We start from the raw sequence: 11,261 nt of genomic DNA, 5'->3' as shown, positions 1-11,261 counted from the left end.
AAAAAAAAAAAAAAAAAAAAAAAAAAAAAAAAAAAAAAAAAAAAAAAAAAAAAAAAAAAAAAAAAAAAAAAAAAAAAAAAAAAAAAAAAAAAAAAAACACAAATAATTCATTAAATCTAATATCCAAAGTTTCCAATTTCCATGGATAGAAGTAAGAAGTTAGTTCATGATTGGCTCCATTCCTTTGTTGGTGGGCATGAATTACGGGGCATTATGAACCACCGGAGTGGTACCGCAATCAACCAACCAACCAACCAACCAACCATGCTTTCATTATCCACTCTCAATGTCAAAAAGTTTTATCCTTCATAATTGGTTTGAAGTGTCATGTTTACGATATTTAATGGATTATTTATTTTTATAATTTATTTTTTTTTTTTAATTTTTGACTCGAATATTGTGAAGTTATATTAATTTAGATTCTAAACTTTCAATTTTATCGAATTTTATTGATTCTATTGCAATAGAAAACATTGAAAAGCTTTTCTTAATTTTTGTGAGGTCTCACATTGGTCCGAATTAAACATTCTTTATAAAAGTGTGAAACCTTTTACTTAGCAAACATGTTTTAAAACTGTGAAACTAACGACTATGGATAATGAGCCAAATCAGACAATATTTATTAATGGTGGGCTTGAACTGTTACAAATTCAATATTTTCAAAAAATTAACTGTGACGTTAACAACGTAATTGGTTAAAATGGACAACATGGGCTACCGGTGGACTTATATATGTAACGGGTCAAAGTGGACATAGCGGTGCACTTGGGCTAATGAGCCAAAAGAAAATTAAATTTTTCAATAAATAAATAAAGTTAATATAATTTTCCATTTCTTTATGCAATAGAAAATAAACCTATATTTTACTACCTATAAAACGACAAGAACCGGTCCAAACGGTTCGGTTGATTTTGTGTAAATGGGTTCAATAGTCCAGCGTGTACAACCGAAAAAAATGGTTCAATTACCGGTTCGGCCTTTTACAATATATCTCCTCTCTACCCTTTTTTAACTCCGTGGTTCCCGCTCGGTGAACTCTACTGCGCGGCTCCTTGCTCCTACTCTTCTTCGTGTTCCTCTTGTCTCCATATTCTTCATCATCAATCTTTTATTCAGACGGAGAAGGCTCTTTATATTCTAGGGTTTCAACCGGAAGGTGAGTTTTCGGATTGCTTTTGTGTCTTCTGTTAAGCGCTGATGCTTTTGGTGTTTATCGATCACTTTCTCATGCAAGCATATTCGAGTTTAGGAATTATATGCTGAAATTTTTACGTTTTTTAGCGTTTTTGTACTTTGATTTGGCGGAGATGAGTTTACGTCTTCGTTGAAGGCGGAGAGAAGTTTGTTTAGTCTTTTCGTTTTTGGCTGTGTTTATGTCTGCATGGGCTGCAACTCAATGAGAAAATGCATCGAGCTCATGGCATTGGGGTTTTGTCTTGCTTAAAGGGGAACGGGAATTTTCGGTCTTGTTTTTGTGCATTATTCTGGCTGTCGAGATTGCATTAGCATCTTACAGTTGTCTAATCGTTTTGATAGTTACTAGACACTGGAATCTCAGTGGTTCAGCTAAAATGGCGGCCTTCAATCTCGTCGTGAATATGCATGACCCGGCTTTGAAGCCTCGTTTGATACACAAGCTTCTTAGGGAGCACGTTCCTGACGACAAGCGGGCGTTTAATGATCGTTCGGAACTCTCCAAAGGGGTTTCTATGATCAAAATCCACAATCTCCTCTCTGAATCCTTCACTTCCATGGATCAAAAGCTGATCGACATCTGGAAATCTGCTGTTGATTCCTGGGTCAACCGCTTGTTTCTCCTTCTCTCTAATGATATGGTATAAGTATGCATTTCATGGAAGTCTATTTAAACCAAAAATTTTATTGATATATAGCTTTTGCTTTATACTCTTTTTGTGGGTTTAACTATTTGTTGGCTGGCGGGCATATGTTCAGCTTGATTTGATGGGAGGCTTCTCAGTTGTTCATTAGAACAGCGGGAATCGAAGTTCATAGGAAAATATGCTGCTTACTGAGCGAAAAATTATGGCTAATTTTAGCTAATGTTGATTATGAAGTACAATGTAGAAAATATGCACGCCATCAAAACACAAGCGCGGGACTTTAGCTTTTAATTGAAGAACGTTATGGCGTTGTACACATGATAACTTTTAGGACAACTTAAATGGGGGGATAAGTTCTTACTAATCTATATTGTGATTTGAATCTTGCTTGAATAGCTTTTAATTGAAGAACGTTATGGCATTGTACACATGACAACTTTTAGGACGACTTAAATGGGGGGATAAGTTCTTACTAATCTATATTGTGATTTGAATCTTGCTTGAATTTTTAACTTTTCATTGGCACGCAGGTAGATAATATATAATTTTAACTGTTTTGGATTTTTATTTTTTGGGAAATTTCTGAACTTCATTTTGTGGGTTACTAATTTTGACATCCACTCTTTCTAAAGCCTGATAAATGTTGGGCGGGAATTGTTTTACTTGGAGTGACTTGTCAACAATGCAGCTCTAGTCGATTCTTGGCATCATATACAGAATGGCTTCACAGGCTTTTACCTCACGTGCAGGTAATGCTTACTTTCCTCTTGGATTGATTCTTAGCTACATGTAATAAATGCCCAAAATGTTAAATGATAATGTATGTGTTAAACACAATAAGTGCTCATCAGACAAAAGTAGTGCTTCTATAAGCGAAGCATCTGCAATAATTCAAGTACTGTTAGTAGGTTTCATCTTTGCTCTTCTCTTATGTATAACAACTTATCATCATCAATGCTTTTTTAATACTTGAATTCTACTAAAAATTTTACACTACTTTTTTTTGTTCTTTGTGTTTTCTATTGTTCCATAGACAGATTCTCAGTTTCTGAAGGTTGCCTCTTGTGCTTCGATCTCAGATTTATTCTTGAGGTACATCTTCATTTGACCTTGATGGAAATTAATCATACAAAGTAGTCACTCAAACACAAGTTGATTAGTTAAATATGCCCTTTCCATAAGCAAAATATCTATGTTAAGCCATTTGTAGATTTAACTGAACAGCCTCTTAGGATTTGTTGTATATTGTCGTTTCTATATTGATTTTGAGAAATGCAGATTCAACAATTGAATAGGGACTTAAGAATAATAGTCAACAGAATAACATTCTGAAAAATATTTCTGTTAGTTGAATGTACCCTTTCCAAAAGCAAAATATCTATGTTATGCCTTTTGCATATGAAAGACACTTTTGGAAAGAATTACTAAACAGCCTCTTAGGATTTGTATATTGTCGTTTCGGCATTGACTTTTAGATCTGTGAATTCTGACTTGAGAATAATAGACAACTGGTTTTATAACATTCTGGAAGTTGTTACTATTAGTTCATTTTGTTGCCAACTCAAGCATAGCTCTAATGATTAAGACGTGTATCCTCAACCAAAAAGTCCCAGGCTTGAATCCCCACCTCTACATGTTTGACTTAAAAATAAAATTTTCTATTACTTTAAAGTAATATGTTTGACCATAATATGGCTGGTTTCATGACTATTAAAGATATCTCTTTTACAAATTAGATTGGGTAGATTTCAAAGTGTAAAGAAAGATGGGATTTCTTGTGCTGGGAAGGTCATTCAACCAGTTATAAAGCTGTTGCACGATGATAATACAGAAGCTGTTTTGGTAAGTAGCACAGGTGAACTCAAATTTTTCAGACTATTTTCATGTGTTCATGAGCTACATAATTTTGTTACAATGACAGTTTAATAACCTATGCCAACTGAGATCCTCTTTTGTAAATTCCTTGGGCTTTTGTGAAAACTCCTCGTCTCTCTTTTTGTACTCTTTGCTTGGTAGGTGCAACTTTCGTTTCCCAATAAAATATGTAATTATTTGCATGTTGGTTGATGCAGGACGCTGCAGTTAATCTATTGTGCACTTTGATAGCTTTCTTCCTGTTTACAATCCATCGTCACTACGACTCTGTAAGTGCTTTAGTGAATAATGTGATATTCATTCTCTCATAGATTACGTTTATGGGAGTATTGGTAGTTTTCTGACTTGGTGAATTCAAGCTGCAGAAGGAATAAATTGCATTCTTCAGAAAAAAGCTGCAATGAAAAACTGGAGAGAGTATTACCAATAGGAGCTAAAAGAATTGAATTTTGTCCACAACTGCACCCAACCCCTAGAATTTTTTTTTTTTTTTTTTTTTTTTCCTTCTTCCACCAAATCTTCCTACTGAGGGGGCTTAGTAGTTCTACTTGGATTTCCAACCATTTTTATATAATCTAATAACAAGCCATTTTGTACTGGAAGGTCAGGGGTTGTTAATATTACTCGGTTGTCCTTTCTTGACATCTTGGCACATATGGCTTCATGTTGTTAGCATGTTATTTATCTGCGTAATTGAAAGAAACTGAGAAAATGTAAATCCGTGCAAAGTTTGTTTTAATGTTGAAATAATGATGCCTTGTTTGTTCCTGATGAATTAAGTAATGAAATATTTTGCAGGCTGAAGCTGCGATTGTTTCAAAAATATATTCAGGAAAGTGTAGTTCTAATATGCTGAAGGTACTGTGCCTCTTTTTAATTTAATGTATTTTTAATCTAAGATGGCACTATAAACATTAAACTTCCCCCATAATTTCTGTCTCTGTTTCATATCCAACATTTAGAAGCTTGCCCATTGCCTGGCATCACTTCCAAAATCAAAAGGAGATGAAGATAGCTGGTCTTTACTAATGCAGAAGATTTTGTTATCCATCGACAGTCACTTGAATGAGGCCCTCCAAGACATTGGTGAAGGTAAACATGAATTGTAAATAAAATAAAGCTCTCTCAATTTATTAAGATGGTGATAATGATCCATTTTAATGTTTTTGTAGATTCAAAAGGCCATGAAGTTTTAAGGTTACTGATTCCACCAGGAAAAAATCCTCCACCACCTTTAGGTTGTAATTCGTTGTCAGAAGATTCCTTTGACAAAATAACAAGGAGCTCAGAGCGAATGTTAACACCTAGTATTTCAACCCTGATGTTTTGCTGTTCTACAATGATAACAAGTTCATACAACCATCAGGTAGCATCACAACATCCATTTTTTTTAATTTTTATGCTCGTCTTAAAAGAGGAACAATTTGTCTCAATATGAATCTATGTTTGTCTACAGTGAGACCTCACTTTATTATTATTAATGAAGATAGTATAAATAAGAAAAATTATGTCAAATTGATATTTTATATGTACTTTATCAGGTGGCAGTTCCCATTCGCCCTTTATTAGCAATTGTCGAGAGAGTGCTGATGGTGGATGGTTCTTTGCCACCCACTTCAGTGCCATTTATGACATCTCTGCAGCAAGAGTCAATGTGTTCAGAACTTCCGGCACTGCATTCAGACAGTTTGAATCTCCTCATTGTCATTGTTAAGAGGCTTCGCAGGCAAGGCATCTACTATTAACTACATGCACAATATACCATAAAATCTTAATTATTGAGTGTTTATTTCAAAACCTTCGTGAGATCCACTTAGTTTACTTATGCTAGGAGGAAAATGTGTCAAGCCTAGCCACTCAATTGTCACTAAAAATATGGATGCTATATTTTTGTTTATATATTTATTATTAAATTCTTATGCAGTCAATTGTTACCACATGCTGCATCTATTGTGCGACTCATTGTGAAGTACTTCAAGAAGTGTGTCTCTGCAGAACTAAGAGTAAAGATCTATGCAGTTGCTAAGTTATTGATGATGTCTTTGGCGTTGGTAAGCAGTAGTATATCTAATATGCATCTATCTACTTGTCAATTAAATTTCTTTTCTCAGAAAAATCAATTAGCCATTATGAATTTGTATAATGTGATCGTACCATTATGAAACTAATAACTTGATTGTATTTGTTGCCTGCCCTTTTTAAAGACTTTTTCCCCTTGTACTTTCTCTTTAATCTGATTATTTTTAAAAAAAAATTATTCAAAGATGGCTGAAATCGAAGCACATTGTCTTATTCAAGTTAAGTTATAGGTGCCCTTTAAAAAAAAGAAAATTAAAGAAGTTAGGTTTATTTTTATTTTTTTTTCCCATTTTTCTGAAAGTGGGGAGTTCATTCTCATCTTTTTGATGGTTAGCCAAAAAAAATTGCTCACTGAAGGGTGCACAGAATTCAAGTCCTTTTGGAGCTAATTAGAATTAGATATTTTTTTAGGCAATGTGAAAAATTTAGGACTTTGGCACTTGACTATGAAAGGAACCAGCGTTAAGGTTATCAGAGCAAATCTGTTTGCCAATCCAACTTGCTTACTGCTGAATATGCATGGATCTTTCAATGCTATCTTTTATAAAATTATTAAAAGATATAATCTGTGTTTCGTTTGGCATGGGTATTATCATTTTTAATATTTTAATGTCTACAGAAATAATGTTTTGGGATGTATATTTATTCGATGCTGAATCTGAGTCAGGAATGGCTGCATCTCTTGCACGAGATGTGATTGACAATGCACTAGTTGATTTGAACCCTGTTGATAATGAGAGTTGTGATCCATCAAGTGTGAATCCAAAGGAAGCACAAAGCGAATTGCTGCATCACTATCAGAAGAGAAAACGTCCTTCAGTTCCCACTTCTATGAAAGGGCAGCACGAGAGGCATGGATCAGGCGACATTACCAGCAGCTGTATGTCTACTTCAGTCCACTTGAGGATAGCTGCACTCGAGTCTTTGGAGACTCTTCTTACATTGGTAGGCATTATATATGTTTTTCTTTTTTCGTGTGATTTTTTTAAAAGCCATGAATGGGGTCTTTTGGGTTCCCTTTTGTGTCTGATATGGTTGCTAATTGCTAACTGCTTTATCTTTTCTTTTCTTTTCTTTTCTTTTTTTTTCCATTTATTTATTTGCACAGGCTGGTGCTTTGAGAACTGAAGAAGGGTGGCGTGCCAAAGTTGAACATCTTTTAATAACAGCCGCAACATCTTCCTTCGAATGGCCACAGGCCTCAGATGACATCTTTTTCCGAGATAATGAATCTATTGAGGTTTGGGCAGATTATCAGCTGGCGGCATTTCGTGCACTACTGGCTTCATTTTTGTCCGCTGTCCATATACGCTCTCTGGCTTTGGCTCAAGGTCTTGAGCTTTTCCGTAAAGGTAAATCTCTTTTGAAATGTCATTTGATCCTGTGGAAGGCAAGGATGTTAACTCGCCTTATTTATGAGTCAAACTGCAGATGTTTTTATGAAAACATGAACTGCAAGATAATGACTGATGACTACTTCTCTAAGAGGTGGTTTGCTAGGATCGAGTGTAATAGCCCAAACACACTACTAGCAGATATTGTCTTCTTTGGGCTTTTCCTTTCGAGCTTCCTCAAGATTTTTAAAACGCGTCTGCTAGGGAGAGGTTCTCACACCCTTATAAAGAATGTTTCGTTCTTCTTCCCAACCGATGTGGGATCTGACAATCCACCCCTTTTGGGGTCCAGCATTCTCGCTGGCATTCGTTCTCTTCTCCAATCAATGTAGGACTCCCCCCCAATCCATTCCCCTTTGGGGCCTAGCGTCCTTGCTGGCACACCTCCTCGTATCCACCCCCTTCGGGGCTCAACCTTCTCACTGGCACATCACTCGATGTCTAGCTTTGATATCATTTGTAATAGCCCAAGCCCGCTCCTAGTAGATATTGTTCTCTTTGAGCTTTCCTTCGAGGTTTGTAATACGAGTCTGCTAGGGAGAGTTTTCCACACCCTTGCAAAGAATGTTTCATCCTCCTCCCCAATTGATGTGGGATCTCACAATGAGATTATGTTCATGATCTGTGAACTTGCCTTCCTTGGACGTGCTAACCAAATACCTTCATGACATGCTTTGAGTGTAAAGGACTAGCATACTATCACCATGTTGCTCACCCTAAAAAAAACAGGAGAAGAAAAGAAGAGAAAAGAAAATCTACACAAGCAATTCTACAGCTTTATTCTTATTGATAATTATAGATACTATGTTCGCTTTCTTGTTAAATAATTTTGCTTTGGTTAAGCTAACGCGTGATTTACATGAATTTTTAGACTATTGAAAGCACTACATTATGGTTTTTGTTAGCTATTTTTTGATAGATACTTTCTTCTTCAGGTAAACAAGAAAATTGATCCAAACTTGCTGAATTCTGTGCGCATGCTCTCTTAGCCATGGAGGTCCTAATACATCCGAGGGTCCTTACCCTGTCGGATTTCTTGCATGTGCGTTTGAGCTCTCCTGAACCACAAGCTACCTATAAATTCCAGGAAGATATGTACTTTGGTAGTATGACTTCTAGCAAATTGTTGAAGATCGACACGCAGGGCATGGAGCAGAGCGACCCTGAGTTGGACGACGAGTTCTCGTACGACAGAGTATTTGCAAACAACATTGAAGAGGCTCCAATTAGAGATGCTACAGGTAATCCAATAAATGACTATGACATGACATATAATATCTCAAATGATCTCGAAAATGAGCCCTATGCAAATGGCCTGGTGAGTATAGAAACGCCCAAGACGACCGAGCAGGCCGCTACAGCAGCCATCACAGAAGTAGTAGGGGTTGTAGAGAAAGTTGATGTCTTTGCTTCTCCCATGTCATCAAAATCAGACAAAACCGACGATTTCTTACATGATCTCGGCTCGAAGTTACTGCAAGAAGATGATTTCCCTGATATTATTGATGCAGATCCTGATACAGACTATGAAGGGTGAAAGGTAGTAGCAATCTCAAATCAATTTTGTAGCGATAAGGGTGTTTAGAATTCAAGATTAATTGTTGTTTTCTTGTTCATGTCACCGTAGTTTTAAGCTGATTATCAAGAACGGCCGTGTATATAAAGAGGTGCAAAAGCCTTGGTTTTGACGTTCATTTTTTGGTGAGTTTTCTTTGAGCCATTGTTCATTCCTTAAACCGTGTTCTAAATATTAAAATACCATTATATTTAATGAAACCATAAATTAAATTAAATTAAAATGTCTCCAATTTTTATAAGGAAATTTTTTGAAAAAATCAATTCTTTTTTTTAATTTATTTTTATAGCTATATTACTTATAATTTAATTCTACAACTATTCTTCGACGTGCAAACTGTTAACTCGTAGGCCATACGCAGGGGAAGAATCCCCGTGAATCACGAGGAAGGCCGATTCTAATTGGATTCCAATTTTATTCGCCAACTTATATAATTAGTTTTTTTTTTTTTTTTCAAATTAGTTAATTATTGTTTTTAAAATATTTTTAAATTTTAAAAAGTTTTATTGAAGTATTTTAAGTTCAATTTTAAAAGTAGAATTAATATTTGGATAGATACTGTTCTATCCGTACATTATAAATTATCTCTTTTAATGTTACATAAAATTAAAAAAATAAAAATTTGGCATTTTTGAAGTTTTTAGAAATGTTCAAGGGCATTAATGGAACTTTTGAGAATTTAAAAATATTTTTTCAACACCAAAGTAAATCCATTTGAGAGTTTGTGTATTTTTTTAAATAAAATATTAATCTGTGACGTTATTTTTTTTTTTTTTTTTTTACTTTTTTAGACTTTTCTAAAAAGTTAAGAATATTATTGAAGCATTTTAAAATTGAATATTTTTAAAACGAGTAGAAAAATCATTTCTTTTAATAGAATAACCATATTATTAGCTACTTCATAATCAACATGTCCTATTATTTAAATTAACGTTTTAAGGAAATTAATTAAAAGTAGAATGCATTTTCCACGAATGTATATTTTATTTTATTTTTCTTTCTTTTTCTCATTTTAAATAATTGAAATGTGAAATAAAAGAGGACAAATTTGTTGGAAATATATATTTAAATGGGACAATAGGTGGGTGAGAACACAAAGAGATTGCAAAATGATAATGGTAATAAAAAATTCAATTACGTTCTAGCCATGAATTAATGGAGCGTATCAACTTAAGTATACCTTAGACGACCGATAATTGACCCGTAACAAGTCCAAATTTTAAATCTTTTTACGTCGTTGAATTAAAAAAATAATTATTTTTTTTATTCCGCTCAAACACTAAAGAAGTAGGATTTTTAGCTACCGACATTTGAAATGATCGTTGATAAATTATCCACTTTGAACATCAATGTTTCTTATAAATCTATGATTAAACCACTCTTTTCAATAATCTTCAACCATCTTTTCCTCGAACAAAATACACTCATTGTTCAACACTCGAGTCACTCTGACTACACCTTCGTGCCTCGTAACTTTTTTGTTCGACACTACGGACTTCCAAGATATTATGATGTCATTCACTTCGAGTATAAACCCGCTTTACTTTTGATTTTCTCAAAATGTTTTGTATTAATGAGAATAGTATTCCTTACTTATGAACCCATGATTTTTTTAATTATTTTAATATTGCTAAACGATTCAACAACTATACCAGCAGCTGTATTTTGACTAACGAAACCGCACACGTCGATGTCAATTTTTTTAGTTGTTTTAAATTAGAGTTCTACTAAAAATATTAATTTTAAATATATTATCTTAAAAAATTATTGTTCGACAAATTATTCGGTACGTTACTATAAAAATAAGACAACAAGGCAAAGTCAACATGGACACAGGTTTCCTCCACCTCGAGGTTGAACCAATAATAATAATAATAAATTATTCATTATTATTATTATTATTATTTATATTAACCACGTTCAAATTAGTTGTACCATTAATTAATGGTCTGTTAATTATCTTGAAAATATTACACTTATTTTATATAATTAATCTATTAAAATATAATAAATAACTTTATGTGTGCATCACATCTATAAATCATAAATTCAAAAAATTGTTTCATAGGTACCTCTAACAATATTTTAATTTTCAAATTTGTGAAATTAATTTTTTTTGTGTAACAAATTAGGATTTGAAGACGTTAGATATAAAATTATAATTTTAGAGTTGTATTACACAAAAAGTTTAATTTAAAATTTAGGCTAAATTATGGATATTTTAACATTAAATTTAACTTCAATTGAGAATTAATAATTTTAAAAATTTTAATTTCCAATCCGTAAATTTCTCGTCATATTTGAATTATTTGTTAAAATCCACTTATTTAAACATAAAACTTAAAATTTAAGGGTTTATTTGAGTAAAATTTAAATTTAAAAAATTAGATTTATAATTTAAAATTAAATTTTAGTATAAGAAAATTTTAAAATTTTAAGCTTGTGCTTATATGTAATCATGTAAAAAAAAAAAAAAAAAAAAAAAAAAAAAAAAAA

General features: G+C 33.3%; 1 protein-coding gene across 1 annotated transcript; it reads left to right on the top strand.

Annotated features, from left to right (window-relative positions):
• The first annotated feature begins 1,028 nt into the window (after positions 1 to 1,028).
• On the top strand, positions 1,029 to 8,480 carry LOC111478990. Its single transcript, XM_023123452.1, has 14 exons — positions 1,029 to 1,156; positions 1,537 to 1,835; positions 2,474 to 2,590; positions 2,875 to 2,933; positions 3,578 to 3,683; positions 3,914 to 3,985; positions 4,515 to 4,574; positions 4,679 to 4,808; positions 4,889 to 5,082; positions 5,258 to 5,442; positions 5,641 to 5,767; positions 6,463 to 6,740; positions 6,904 to 7,147; positions 8,125 to 8,480. Exons 2-12 carry the CDS (start codon positions 1,572 to 1,574, stop codon positions 6,490 to 6,492), a joined length of 1,344 nt encoding a protein of 447 aa, XP_022979220.1. The 5' UTR covers positions 1,029 to 1,156; positions 1,537 to 1,571; the 3' UTR covers positions 6,493 to 6,740; positions 6,904 to 7,147; positions 8,125 to 8,480.
• Positions 8,481 to 11,261: the final 2,781 nt, after the last annotated feature.

Source organism: Cucurbita maxima, unplaced genomic scaffold (genome assembly GCF_002738345.1).
Source record: "Cucurbita maxima cultivar Rimu unplaced genomic scaffold, Cmax_1.0 Cma_Scf00001, whole genome shotgun sequence".
NCBI classification, from domain to species: domain Eukaryota; kingdom Viridiplantae; phylum Streptophyta; class Magnoliopsida; order Cucurbitales; family Cucurbitaceae; genus Cucurbita; species Cucurbita maxima.
This window is presented reverse-complemented; position numbering and strand designations above follow the sequence as displayed.

Coding starts and splice junctions, on each gene's coding strand:
- LOC111478990 (XM_023123452.1), top strand. CDS start 1,572: ATGGCGGCCTTCAATCTCGTCGTGAATATGCATGACCCGGCTTTGAAG. Junction 1,836..2,473: donor TCCTTCTCTCTAATGATATG/GTATAAGTATGC, acceptor CTCTTTCTAAAG/CCTGATAAATGTTGGGCGGG. Junction 3,684..3,913: donor ATAATACAGAAGCTGTTTTG/GTAAGTAGCACA, acceptor TGGTTGATGCAG/GACGCTGCAGTTAATCTATT.